Raw genomic sequence first — 13,785 nt, 5'->3', positions numbered from 1 at the left:
ATAAAGATGAAACAAAAGACGATATGGTCCCCTTGGACCAACAAAAAAGCTGGTCTGTCAACAAGCCACCAAACATCTTATAATCTCTGCGGGGACGAAGAAAGTTTTGCCAGACCATTTACTTAATTGCTAATCAACGTCCAGTTAACCGCTTTAAAGGCCATTTGTGGACAGTAAATCGGATATGCAATAGTTGCCCATGTAGGGTATACAAACCCGACGGAGTTATTTCCGAAAGTCGTCTATTAGGCGATGCTAAATACTGTACAGCGGACTGGAGTTTTTCGCATGCAAACAGTTCGTGCGAAAACTACATACACACATCCACTCAGCTAGTTGCATTCAATGTAGATGTGTGGTGTACCGACCCCCTAGCTCACTCTCCCAGCACGTGTCTCCGCCCTAAACTCCCGGGTTAATATACCGCTGACTAAAAGCTTTATTTACTGCTATGGCTTATTAACTCCAGTCTGGAAAGAAGACATTGTTATTCCAGGAGCGCGCACGGGTCGAGATCATGCGATCGATATATTCATGGGCCTCTCTCCGCCTCATCTTTTGTACATGTATTCATGTACGCCAAGACGACAGCTGCGACCAGGGAAGGCAAACTCTAGAAATAATCGTGGAATTGGGGTAACGTGTTTCTCTCCCTTTGAACAAATATCTGCGGAAAGACAAAACTGCGTGAGAAAATCACGTGTCTTCAACAAAAAACAAAAAAAACAAAAACAAAAATGTTGTGGCTGACCTTTACTTATGCTTTCTGTCGTACGTTTGCCAGGTTATTCCCTCTGGACACTGTGTAAAAGAAGAAGAAGAGCAAAATACGCACAGATTGATTGCAGTCTATTAAACCCTGACATTCTCTTGCCTTGTTGGATTGGTCTACATTCCAAGTCCTTACATTTTATTTTGATTTTGATCAGGTTCCTATATATTCTCTATAATAACCATTGAATTCTATTTCAAAGATGACCGATGCTCTTGTGTGAAAACCATGTCGACGGGAAAGAAACTGGTAGAAATGCATTATGATCATTCATTTAGTCATGAAAAAAGTCAAGACATACACACAAACACACACAAACACACACACACACACACACACACACACTCACACACACACACACACACACAAACACACACTCACACACACACACACACACACACACACACACGCGCGCGCGCGCACACACCGTGTGTTAAATGGTTTAAATGAGGAGTGGTGATGTGTGTAATGGGGAAGAAAACCTATACTATTGAGCGTGGACATGGATGCAGTTGGTGCCCGGTATAACTACCGTTAGGCATCAAAGCAGGTCACTGTGTACGAATGAAAATGTACGCCCTCACGCCAACGACACTTGGGGCATGACGTATGTGTGTGTGTGTGTGTGTGTGTGTGTGTGTTTGTTTGTTTTGTTTTTTGTGTTTAGTGTGTGTGCATAACTATCAACCCTTCTCATTCTCTTGCAGCCGACATCCCCACCCCCGCCTCCCCTCTCATCCCTCGGAGGTCCGCGTCACCCACCCACCAGAACGCGTCACAGGGCAACAACCTTCACCCCGGTTACGTCACGCCCAACATGGGACGACGTCACAGCTCCGCCCTCGTGACGTTATCGCCGCAGTTGGACAGCAGGCGACACAGTCAGCGCAGAGTGTCCCTACCGGACTGGGCCATGCGGGGAGACTGCTCGCCCACTGGTAGCAACAACAGCAGAGAGTGCAGGTAATGTAACAATTTGTTAAGAGGACTGAAAAAGATGTGTGGGGTATAGGGTTAGAGGGACAGTAGGAGACACAGTCAGCGCAAGGTGTCCCACCCAGACTGGGCAATGCTATGAGGGGGAGCAACAACAGCAGTCAGTGCAGGTAATGTAACAATACAGTGGTACCCCTAATCTAATGAAAGGACTGAAACAGATGTTTGGGGAATAGATTTAGGAGAGGGTGTCCCTCACAGACTGGGAGCAACAACAGCAGTCAGTGCAGGTAAGGTAACAATCCAGTGGAACCCTCCTTCTAAGGACCCCCCCCCCCTCCCCCAAACTGATTTAAGACTACCTCCCTTTGTAGACCTTGTTTTCTCAGACTTTCTGTTCATAACCTCTGTAAATGTACCTTCATCTTAAGATTCCCTCCTCCCATACTGGGCGTTACGGCGAGACTGCTCACCCACTGGAAGCAACAACAGCAGAGAGTGCAGGTAATGTGGCTTTTGTTTAAACGGACGGGACAAGATGTGTGGGGTATAGGGTCAAAAGGACAGCAGGCGACACAGACAGCGCAGAGTGTCCCTTCCAGACTGGGCCATGCGGGGAGACTGCTCGCCCACTGGTAGCAACAACAGCAGAGAGTGCAGGTAATGTGGCTTTTGTTTAAACGGACGGGACAAGATGTGTGGGGTATAGGGTCAAAAGGACAGCAGGCGACACAGTCAGCGCAGAGTGTCCCTTCCAGACTGGGCCATGCGGGGAGACTGCTCGCCCACTGGTAGCAACAACAGCAGAGAGTGCAGGTAATGTGGCTTTTGTTTAAAAGGACGGGACAAGATGTGTGGGGTATAGGGTCAAAAGGACAGCAGGCGACACAGTCAGCGCAGAGTGTCCCTTCCAGACTGGGCCATGCGGGGAGACTGCTCGCCCACTGGTAGCAACAACAGCAGAGAGTGCAGGTAATGTGGCTTTTGTTTAAAAGGACGGGACAAGATGTGTGGGGTATAGGGTCAAAAGGACAGCAGGCGACACAGTCAGCGCAGAGTGTCCCTTCCAGACTGGGCCATGCGGGGAGACTGCTCGCCCACTGGTAGCAACAACAGCAGAGAGTGCAGGTAATCATGTATACATTCAATGGAACCCCCCCCCCCCCCTCCTAATTTAAGAATTTAAGACTCCCTCCCTTTGTAGACCTTGTTTTCTCAGAATTTCTGTTTATAACCTTTGTAAATCTACCCTCATATTAACATACTACTCGCCTGAAGGAAGCAACGACTGCAGTCATTGCACGTGATGTACAATTTATAACATCTCTCTCTCCCTCTCTCCCACTCTAACGACCCATACCCACAGACTGAAATTAAACATTCCTCTTTTTCTCCCAGGTACGTGGGACGAAAGTGGTCAGGGTGCGGAGGAGCGTCCACCCCGGTGGGTCAAGGCGGGCTGGGCCTGGGGCTGGGGATGGGGTCCTCCACGGGGCTGTTCGGCAGTGGCGGGGTGTACGGAGCGGGGCAACCTCCAAGCGGAGACATGGTGCACGAGCTACTCGTCAAGCAGGACCAGAAGGCCGCCTGCTGTCTGGGGCTTCTGCTGGCCGCCTGCACACTCTGCTGGCTCCCCTTCGCCTTCGTCACGCTCGTCAGGTACACGACTCTTTCAGTACAGAAAGCTTTGTTTTACCACTTTGAAAATGCCACACATTATGGTCGTTAGAGTGAAATGTTAAAGACAGGTCCTGCTCAATATCTTAGATTTGCCCATACTTTAAAATAAGATATGACCATATATCGCCCTCGTCAGATACACGACTCTAAAAGCTTTGTTTTACCAGTTTGAAAAAGCCCACATTTAGATCATAGGAAAAAAAGCCTTTGAGTGAAATGTTAAAGACAGTTCCGCTGACTATGTCAGATCTGCCCAGACTTTAACATAAGATAGGACCATCCCTCCGTTTGGACACATTTCCTGCTAGTTCCCCCTCTCATGTTTTAAAAATTCCTTTTGCCTGTAAATTATTGTTGGCCTGTATAATTTTCGGGCCCACTGTGGGGGCGGAAGCGCTCACTTTCCCCGCTGATTGTATTTTTTAAGATTTCCTTAAAATCGTTGACGGCCTGTGTAATGTCAGGGCCCACTGCCGGCTGTGTGACACACACTCAACCTGAAGCGCTGATTTTATGTTTTAACTTTGCTTGAGAACTGTTTTGGGCCTGTATACTTTCAGGGCCCACTGCCCGCTGTGCGAGACGGATGTTGCCCTGGCCGTCACACGCTGGTTGCTGCTGGCCAACTCCGCCATCAACCCCTTCCTCTACGGTCTGCTGAACGCGCAGTTCCGCAACATCCTGCGCCAGTGGTTCTACCTAGACACGTCACGCCGCTACCGCCCCAAGGACACCTACATCTACATGGGCGTCACCAAGCAGGACGGGCAGGAGAGCGTCAGGGAGACCAGCAACGTCTGCCTCAGCATCAAGGTGCCCTGAGATAGTCAAGGTGCCCTGAGATCGTGCGTGACGAGCTGGAGTAGGGTCGGGTTGATGTGGATTGTGGATGTAGTTACGTTTTCTGTGTGGACACGATTGTTGAGTTGGCGTGACAAAGCAAGACGGTCAGGAGAGCGTCAGAGGGACCAGAAACATCTGTGTAAGCATCAAGGTGCCCTGAGACCGTCCGTGAGAGGAGTAGATGTGGATAGTGGATGTAGTGACGTTCTCTGTGTGAACATACTTGTTGGATTGGCGTCACAAAACAGGACGGTCAGGAGAGCGTCAGAGAGATCAGCAACGTCTGTCTCAACATCAAGGTGCCCTGAGATCGTGCAAGTAGGGGTGGATGTAGCTGTGGACAGTGGATGTAGTGACGTTATCTGTGTGGACACACTTGTTCAGTTGGTGTCACCAGGCAGGACGGTCTGGAAAACGTCAACGTCAACGTGTGTCTCAGTGTGAAGGTGCCCTGAGACCGCCCGTGCCGACCCTGAGTTATGAGTAGATGTGGATTGTGGATGTAGTGACGTTCTCTGTGTTGATACTAGTTGAGTTGGCATCAACTAGGCAGGGCGGTCTGGAGAGCGTCAGAAAGACCAGCAACATCTGGCTCAGTGTCAAGGTGCCCTGAGTGAGTTAGATGTGGGGTGGAATGGATAGTGGGTGTGGTGACGTTGTCTGTGTTGATGCTTATTGAGTTGGCGTAACCAGGCAGAACGGTCAGGTCTGGAGAGCGTCAGGGAAGACCAGCAACGTATGTCTGAGCCAGCGCACACAGAACCCACGTTGTCATCATCTTTCTTCAACTTTGAAACAACTGTGAAGTGAAACAAACCTTGCTCTTACAGCTCTTGTTATCGCCGCGTGGTATCCAAAGAACCCAATACATTTACACTTGCAATGTGTTCATTACGCGGTGTGGTATCCAAAGAACCCACTACATTTACACTTGCAATGTGTGCTTTACGCGGTGTGGTATCCAAAGAACCCAATACATTTACACTTGCAATGTGTTCATTACGCGGTTTGGTATCTAATTAACCCAATACATTTACACTTGCAATGTGTTCATTACGCGGTTTGGTATCTAATTAACCCAATACATTTACACTTGCATTATGTGTATTACGCGGTGTGGTATCTAGAGAACCCAATACAAGTACACTTGCGATGTGTGCACTCTCAGGATACATTCCATGCAGTAAAGACCACTCTCTCTTAGTTGTTGAAGGTCCGCATGATATGGAGTTGTTGTTCCCCTTTGGTCCTTCAAATATATCTTTGACATAATAGGCTAAATATTTGCTACTACCACCAAGATCTGCGCCAATGAGTGATTGAAATTGCTATATCCTTCTTTCGAATCGTTTTTTGTCATCTCTGTTGTTTTTGTAGGTTTAACATATTTTATAAATAAAATAGTAGATTGTTGCTGTAGCCACGCTTGCACAACCATTGCACCATGCACATTGGACCTTGAAGTGCATCCTGATCTAGCATTTTTAACAATTCTGAAAACATTTCTAACTGTTCTGGAATGTGCATTGATTTCAGTGAACGACATGAGCAGCAATCCCGGGTCAATTTGAAAATTTTGAATCCAGAACAAGTAAGAATTAACAAAACAAGAATTGTAGGTTATTGGAACTGTTACCTATTGACAAAACAAAACATTACATTTAACTATTGACAAAACAAAACATTACATTTACAGCACGTCGATCCACTGATCTTTGAAGCAGACAAACAGACAAACACAATCATGGGCTCGTGCCATGGAACGTTAACGGTGCTTCTCTGGCTTCTTGTCGGAGAAGCGTTCAAGATGTAATTGGTTCATTTCACCTGGGTGTGAAACTGCTCCCTGTTCCGGTTCACAAGATAATGTTAACCCATTAAAGGTACCGTCGTTTTTGCCTGCAAAATCATGCTCACAACCAGACAGGCAGAAGAAATTTAAAAAAAAGATTCTGCTAGTATGTTTTCTTCGGATCAGTCCTATTCATCCGTTTGGGGAACTGGTAATACAATGGGGAAAAAATGACTGCGCAAAGACAGTGGTTCAAAATCTTGTATCTAAAATGTACGCTTGATGTTTCTCATGTTTGTTTGTTGTGTGTTGTTTTGTTTTTTGTACTGGCAACTTTCATAAGATGTCTTGAAATCTTTTGTGGGAAATATACGTTATTATTATTAAATATACGTCACTGAATGTAAGTTTTTTGTTGTGTGTAACTTTCTGTGTCGACTCTGAGTGTGTTTACTATAGCACTTAAATGAGCATGCGTTGTGAATTACTCTTGCTTTTGTGCATGCCGATGTTCATGTGATAATAATCAAACGAAAAATACTCTCATAAAATTGTAGTTTGCATGTGTGTGCTTTGTATATATTGTACCAGTCGAACTGGTGTTATGTCTGGCACATACAGACACACATTCACACACACACACACACACACACACACACACACACACACACACACACACACACACACACATACACACACTCACAGACACACACACATACACACACACACTCACGGACACACACACACACACACACACACACACACACACACACACACACACACACACACACACACACACACATGCATGCGCAGTCATGGTTGTGATTATTTCTTTTTTGTGTTAAATTTGATGTAATTTGAAGTCACACGAGGAGGATATGGAGAATGATTATGATACACACACCCTCCCCCCCCCCCCTCCTCGATACCCCCTTTTGACACACACCCCCCCCCCCCCCCTCCCCTTCCCAACCTTGCCCAGACTCAATGCGCACTCCAAATCTAGAAAACAATACAGCTGTGGTTGTTATAGCTTCTCTACTGATTGTATATTTAAATTGTAATAATGATTGCGATGTGATGACGATAATGGCAATGATTATGAATGGTATAGCTTTTTATGTGTTGTCATCTTACCTTCAATGCATCGGGTACTTGTGTGTACTCGCAACTGTGCGTGTGTCCAAGTGTCCACGGTTTGTTTTTTTAAATTTTGTGTAATGAATCCCGGTTCATGTTGACGCATAATATCCACGTCCCAAGCGGCAATATTACGTTGCATGCAACCTTTGTGATATATGAAAATGAAAAAAAAAATCACTCACCTATTCCGCAATTAAAAATGAATGTATTGCATTGGTTGTGAAATTGAAGATTTTTGAAAATAACTCCGTCGGGTGTGTATGGGGTGTGAAAGAGTGAATGCCCTTGCTTTTCCTCTGACAAATAACTTCACATGTGCTCCTGTCCCCGTGTTTCCGACACACCCCTCGCTACTGATTGGCCCCTCCAATGTTTGTCCGAGTAAAAAGCAAGGGTATTTACTCTTTCACAACCCATACAATCCGGAAAGAGTTATTTTCGGAATGATATTACTTCCGCGTGCCCCTTTTGCTCTTGCTGCCAATAACTTAAATGACTGACGTCAGCTGTCAGTCAAGAGAAATGTCAGTATGTGGTAAAGAACCGAGTCATTAAACATCAAATTGCTGTGTCTAGCGTATCGGACAAATCAGCCGTGACGGATGTTAGTTGTATGGCAACAGAGAGAACAGATTAGGGTTGCATCAAATTGTATCTAGCGTATCGGACAAATCAGCCGTGACGGATGTAAGTTGTATGGCAACAGAGAGATCAGATTAGGGTTGCATCAAATTGCTGTATCTAGCGTATCGGACAACTCAGCCGTGACTGAGGTTAGTTGTATGACACCAGAGAGATCAGATTAGGGTTGCATCAAATTGCTGTATCTAGCGTATCGGACAACTCAGCCGTGACGGATGTAAGTTGTATGGCAACAGAGAGATCAGATTAGGGTTGCATCAAATTGCTGTATCTAGCGTATCGGACAACTCAGCCGTGACGGATGTTAGTTGTATGACACCAGAGAGATCAGATTGTGGTCGATAGTCAAGTCGTTAAACATCAAAGAAGTGTATCTAGCGTATCAGACACAGTCATCTGCGGTGACCTGAGTACTTTTAATTTACAGGCAATTATTTTACATCCGTTTTACACATCGTCAATCACAGGCTGAGCAGTTATAGTCTATTTATAGCGCATGGCAAATATTCAGAACAGAGGCAATTACGTCAATGGACGTTGGTAACGTTTAGCAGATTCTGATGATTTCTCACCAGCCAAGCTGTTCTTTACAAATTTGTCCAAAAGGGTACAAGTGATTCCTAACCCCTTTTCAATCTTTATGTCTTTTTTCTCGAGGAGACATGGTGCTGTTTAACTGATAAATACGTTTGGATATTGCCTTTTTGAGTTGTGGAAGACACAACTATTTTTATGACTGTGTAAACACACATGTGTTAGGGTAGCCTTGGCAGCCCCACACCACACATACAGTCTTTGCATGATTTTGTGTCTCAGTGCATGCACTCGCTAAAGGAGGCTTGTAAATGATTTAAAGCTGACAGGCCTGACCCCTTGGACGTATCAATGACATACTCGCAGGAAATGGCAAAACCACAGCAATAATGGAGTGAATTTGTCAAAACTTTTGAAGACTGAGTATTTCTTGAGCCAGAAGTCTTTGTTTTTTTTTTTTTTGCTTAACGCCCAGCCGACCACGAAGGGCCATATCAGGGCGGTGCTGCTTTGACATATAACGTGCGCCACACACAAGACAGAAGTCGCAGCACAGGCTTCATGTCTCACCCAGTCACATTATTCTGACACCGGACCAACCAGTCCTAGCACTAACCCCATAATGCCAGACGCCAGGCGGAGCAGCCACTAGATTGCCAATTTTAAAGTCTTAGGTATGACCCGGCCGGGGTTCGAACCCACGACCTCCCGATCACGGGGCGGACGCCTTACCACTAGGCCAACCGTGCCGGTTTTGAGCCAGAAGTCGACTTCGCGAAGTCTTTTTTTTTTAACCCCAAACTCAGTGCTAAAGCTTCGTGCGGCCAGCTTCGCAAAGCATACATCGCGTGGTCGACGTCCCTCAGTTAAGGACAGGCTTAACGGCGTGCATCTTCGCCGTATCCTAAAAGTTTACACCCTGCATGACGATGAAGCTAACTCAGAAAGTGACGCAGAAAATAAACTCATCCACGTACCCACTGCCATGTCATTTTACTGTCATGAGATGCCAGGATGTGCCTCGGGTTACAATGAATTTGTAAACAACAACCACGCTTTTGTTTGTTTTCACACTCCGAGCAATAGAGGGAAGTAAGCGCTCTGAATACAAACAACATGTGTAATGTTAGTGAGAGTTACGCGGAACCATTCTCCTGGCACCTGAGAGCTCACAAGCATTGAAATGAACAAGCGACTTTTATTCTCTGTCTGTTTTCACGATTTAAGGCCAAAAAAAAAAATTGTCTGTTTAGGGTAACATGACCAAAAAAAGTAGGGTCGGTAGGTAGGTAGGGTTTTTTTTTTTTTTTTTTTTTTTTTTTGTGTAAACGCTATGTTGGCTGAACATTCACTTCTTATATTTGATGAATACATGTTTCAAAACTAACGTATAAATAAAACAGAGAGAAAGGGAGAGAAAGAAACGCCAAATGTTTCTTTTTAGCATTTTTACCTCTTTTTTTTTCTTTTTTTTTTTGAAATCAAAAAAAAGTTTTTGGGTCGGCGCCAAATCGATAGGGTCGGTCGGGTTACCCTAAACAGACAATTTTTTTTTTGGCCTAAGGGCTTGTGTTTTCTATATGTTAGATCTTAATTGTTGTGTGACATGCGAATTCGGGTGAACAGATGCAAATCGATGTTGAAATGCAGAGTTGGAACTGTTGGAGAAGGGAAAGAAAACGTGTTTTATATTGTTACTCCTGTGAGCCTCTGTGTCAGCTATACTGTGTATCCCTCAACTTTGTACAGTATGACAAAAATGAAGTATTTTCGTTCATATCAAATAAACAACTGTTCCCATGAGTGACTGTGTTCCAGTCGTGCATAGATTGTGCCAGGTGTGTGTGTGTGTGTGTGTGTGTGTGTGTGTGTGTGTGTGTGTGTGTGTGTGTGTTACACCCATTCTCTCTCGGTCCTATCAAAGGCTGTTTGATGATGTTTATCTTGCATGATAACAGATCAATCAAACTTTTGCATTGTAATGATACTCTAATCTGAATGACAGCAATGCTAGAGATGGATATCAAAGATGTTATCGCTGACATTGTATTTTCAAATAATTAACGTGTTTTGATGTGACTGACGAGAGTATATTTGGCTGTGGTGTGTGCATGCTGCATGCAGTGACCACTGGAGATCACACTGTCGTTGGTCTCATCAAGGACTTCCATGTAAGTTTGATGCCTGATTTGTTCCCCTGTTTTGCTTGTTTGTTAGTTTGTTTGTTTGTTTGTTTGTTTATTAGTTTATTTGTTTGTTTCTTTCTTTCTTTCTTTCTTCGTTTGTTTGCTTGTTTTTGCTTATTTTTATTTTTAAATTTACTTATTTTCATTGTCATTGCTTAGCTTTGTTTGTTTCTTTGCTTTTGCTTTCTTTGTTGTTTTGTTTGTTCTTGTTACTTATTTTCTTTGCCATTGCTTTGCTTTGTTTGTTTGCTTTAGGTATATTTATTTGTAAAGATATGTGTAAAGAATGATAGAACAAAAATGAAGTTGAGCTACTCAACATATAAAGGCGACAAATGAAGTTGAGCTACTCAACATATAAAGGCGACAAATGAAGTTGAGCTACTCAACATATAAAGGCGACAAATGAAGTTGAGCTACTCAACATATAAAGGCGACAAATGAAGTTGAGCTACTCAACATATAAAGGCGACAAATGAAGTGTAAGAATAGTAGAGAGTTACCCTGCACTTGTCTTTAGAGGAAAAAAACGGAATAAGTACAGAAAGGCAAATCAAATATGTGACCCTCCACCACGAAATGAGTCGCATGTCACCTCGCGCGGTTCTGCGCTTGGCTTAATATAAGTCCGGGGAGTGTCTTGTAACAGTGTGAGGGTCACCTTAGTCACAGGCTTATAACTCAAACAGTTTTCGCTCTTTTCTGAAACGGTTTTCACCACTGGATAGAACATAAAAACTTCTCAAGAAAAATTTAAAATATGAAAATCATGCAAAGGTGACATGTGATTCATTCCGTGGTGGAGGGTCACATATGTTCCTGTCGTCTCAGAAAACTTAATAATCCCACTGAATATTCATAAGTTGACGATGTTTCAGCCTGCCCTTACACATTCTCTATAACAGCATGGCTGGTTGGACAACCTGCATGATTCTTTTGATGACGATGACGTCACTGATGACATCACAAGCCGCTGACACATGCGCAAAGTATAGTAATGGATGCAATATACCTTTTAACCTGCCCTACTTCTACGAGAAACTGTTCACCCCTTCCTGCTACCGCCACGACGTCTGCTACGAGTGTGTAAGAAGTGCATGCTTTTAAATGATCATATCATTATCAGAGTATTATCATATTACTGTCACATTATAATATTGTGTGTGAACAATCCTCGTATGAGGGTCACTCAATGGTCTGCTTAGAAAAGATGCGGGCTTTATATTTTAATAAGTCCAGAATTTGGAATCTCCCTAAAAAAAAAAAAAAGTGTATTGAAAGTTTGCCCTTTAGTTTGCGAAGCCAAGTCTTGTGAAGATGGCGTTCTTACATTTTTATTGGTCGTGACCTGCAATTATACAACTACACCATGATAACGTTATCCTTTTGTTCACTACGATGTCATTGCCTGTGACGTGGTGCTATGACAATACAGTGACATAAACGAAGACGACTGTTTTTCCATCAACAGGGCAAGCAGTTCGGTGTCAGCCGAGAGGACTGTGACAAGGCATTTCTCGGTCTCATGAGGACATCCTGCAAGACGCTTCGAAAACGAAGAGACGTGGACGTGGACGTGCGAAAGAGATTCTTTTTTTCCAAGGATTTTTTCTGCAAGGTAGCCTATGTTCTGTGTCAAGAAACATATGTGTGTGTGTGTGTGTGTGTGTGTGTGTGTGTGTGTGTGTGTGTGCGCGCGCGTGTGCGTGCGTGCGTGCGTGTGTGTGTGTGTGTGTGCGTGTGTGTGAGTTTGTGTGTGTGAGTTTGTGAGTGCGTGCGTGCGTTTGTGTATGTGTGTGTGTGTGTGTGTGAGTTTGTGTGTGTGTGAGTTTGTGTGTGTGAGTTTGTGAGTGAGTGTGTGTGTGTGTGTGTGTGTGTGTATTTGCACCCACATTATTTGTAGAGTCATGCATTCACAGCGGGTTTTTTTTTGCAGGCCATCGCTTACAGCTATTACGGGGCGACAAGACTAGGAGGAGCCAACAACTATGAGAACCCGTCAAAAAGCTGGTGTTCCGAATCCTGGGTCACTTCCTGTCTTCCATAGATAGTGGACCGGTATATACATTTCAAAAGAAATTATTTGTTTAAATACTCAAAAAGCTGGTGTTCCACGTCCTGGATCATTTGCAGTCTTCCCGAAAATATGGATCTGTGTCAAGGAAAGTATGACCTCCCTCAATACATAGGAATGTTCACGCAGAAACCTCGAACAGCTGGTGTTCTTTGTCCTAAGTCACTTTTGGTCTTTCGCCGCCTCAACGTTCACACACACACACACACACACACACACACACACACACACACACACGCGCGCGCGCGCACACACACAAACATAGACACACACACACACACACATAGACACACACACACACGTAGACACATAGGGCCTACATACATACACGTACACCCAAACCTTAGTCTCAATTCCCAATATATGTCCCCAAATGTTAGTCAGAACTCGACTAGATGTAAAAAGCTGGTGTTCTTCTGTCTTCCCTAACATGTCAAACAGTGTCAAGAGAAAACAATCAGACACACCTTGGCTGCATGCAGTATTGAGACAATCTTTACAACATTGATGTGTTGTGTTGTTGTGTTGTGTTGTGTTGTGTTGTGTTGTGTTGTGTTGTGGTGTTGTGTTGTGTTGTGTTGTGTTGTGTTGTGATGTGTTGTGTTGTGTTGTGATGTGTGTTGTGTTGTTGTGATGTGTTGTGATGTGTTGTTATGTGTTGTGATGTGTTGCATTGTTGTGTTGTGTTGTGTTGTGATGTGTTGTGATGTGCTGTGTTGTGATGTGTTGTGATGTGCTGTGTTGTGATGTGTTGTGACGTGTTGTGATGTGTTGTGATGTGCTGTGTTGTGATGTGTTGTGATGTGCTGTGTTGTGATGTGTTGTGTTGTGTTGTGTTGTGTTGTGTTGTGTTGTGTTGTGTTGTGTTGTGTTGTGATCGCTTTGACGTGTGCCTTATCAAAAATGTTCTGAGTTACAAACTGAAGATCAAGTTGGAAATAAAAGTAATTCGTACATGAATAAAATGCTGCTTTGTGTGTTTTTGTTAAGCTGTGTGCGAACAAAATCTTAATTCCAACATCTCTCTCTCTCTCTCTCTCTCTCTCTCTCTCTCTCTCACTCTCTCTCTCTCTCTCTCTCTCTCTCTCTCTCTCTCTCTCTCTCTCTCTCTCTCTCTCTCTCTCTCTCACACACACACACATCTTCATGATCGTCATCATCTTATTCATCATCATCATCATCA

At 44.1% G+C, this 13,785-nt stretch overlaps 2 protein-coding genes and 1 long non-coding RNA gene across 3 annotated transcripts in view; all 3 read left to right on the top strand.

Annotated features, from left to right (window-relative positions):
- LOC138950750 (histamine H1 receptor-like) overlaps positions 1 to 6,712 on the top strand; it is a 15,958-nt gene extending 9,246 nt beyond the window's left edge. Inside the window, exons 2-6 of the mRNA XM_070322749.1 lie at positions 1,480 to 1,735; positions 2,140 to 2,212; positions 2,574 to 2,680; positions 3,107 to 3,367; positions 3,949 to 6,712. Of these exons, the coding sequence (XP_070178850.1) occupies positions 1,480 to 1,735; positions 2,140 to 2,212; positions 2,574 to 2,680; positions 3,107 to 3,367; positions 3,949 to 4,210 (959 nt within the window). The 3' untranslated portion in view covers positions 4,211 to 6,712. The remainder of the gene's footprint in view (positions 1 to 1,479; positions 1,736 to 2,139; positions 2,213 to 2,573; positions 2,681 to 3,106; positions 3,368 to 3,948) is intronic.
- Positions 6,713 to 6,983: 271 nt separating this feature from the next.
- Positions 6,984 to 10,145, top strand: LOC138960146 (uncharacterized). The gene is made up of 2 exons (XR_011453900.1): positions 6,984 to 9,569; positions 9,907 to 10,145. It is a non-coding gene; the product is annotated as an uncharacterized lncRNA (long non-coding RNA).
- A 333-nt stretch (positions 10,146 to 10,478) lies between these two features.
- LOC138959906 (conodipine-P3-like) lies at positions 10,479 to 13,551 on the top strand. Its single transcript, XM_070331613.1, has 4 exons — positions 10,479 to 10,513; positions 11,407 to 11,614; positions 12,000 to 12,146; positions 12,465 to 13,551. The coding sequence occupies exons 2-4, from the start codon at positions 11,435 to 11,437 to the stop codon at positions 12,573 to 12,575; spliced, it is 438 nt and encodes a 145-aa protein (XP_070187714.1). The 5' UTR covers positions 10,479 to 10,513; positions 11,407 to 11,434; the 3' UTR covers positions 12,576 to 13,551.
- Positions 13,552 to 13,785: the final 234 nt, after the last annotated feature.

The sequence above is a fragment of the Littorina saxatilis genome, linkage group LG1, assembly GCF_037325665.1.
Source record: "Littorina saxatilis isolate snail1 linkage group LG1, US_GU_Lsax_2.0, whole genome shotgun sequence".
NCBI classification, from domain to species: domain Eukaryota; kingdom Metazoa; phylum Mollusca; class Gastropoda; order Littorinimorpha; family Littorinidae; genus Littorina; species Littorina saxatilis.
This window is presented reverse-complemented; position numbering and strand designations above follow the sequence as displayed.

Excerpts from the sequence above, each read along its gene's own strand:
- LOC138959906 (XM_070331613.1), top strand. The coding sequence starts at position 11,435 with ATGGCTGGTTGGACAACCTGCATGATTCTTTTGATGACGATGACGTCA. Across the intron at positions 11,615-11,999 it reads ACGACGTCTGCTACGAGTGT|GGCAAGCAGTTCGGTGTCAG; the intron begins GTAAGAAGTGCA and ends TTCCATCAACAG. Across the intron at positions 12,147-12,464 it reads CCAAGGATTTTTTCTGCAAG|GCCATCGCTTACAGCTATTA; the intron begins GTAGCCTATGTT and ends TTTTTTTTGCAG.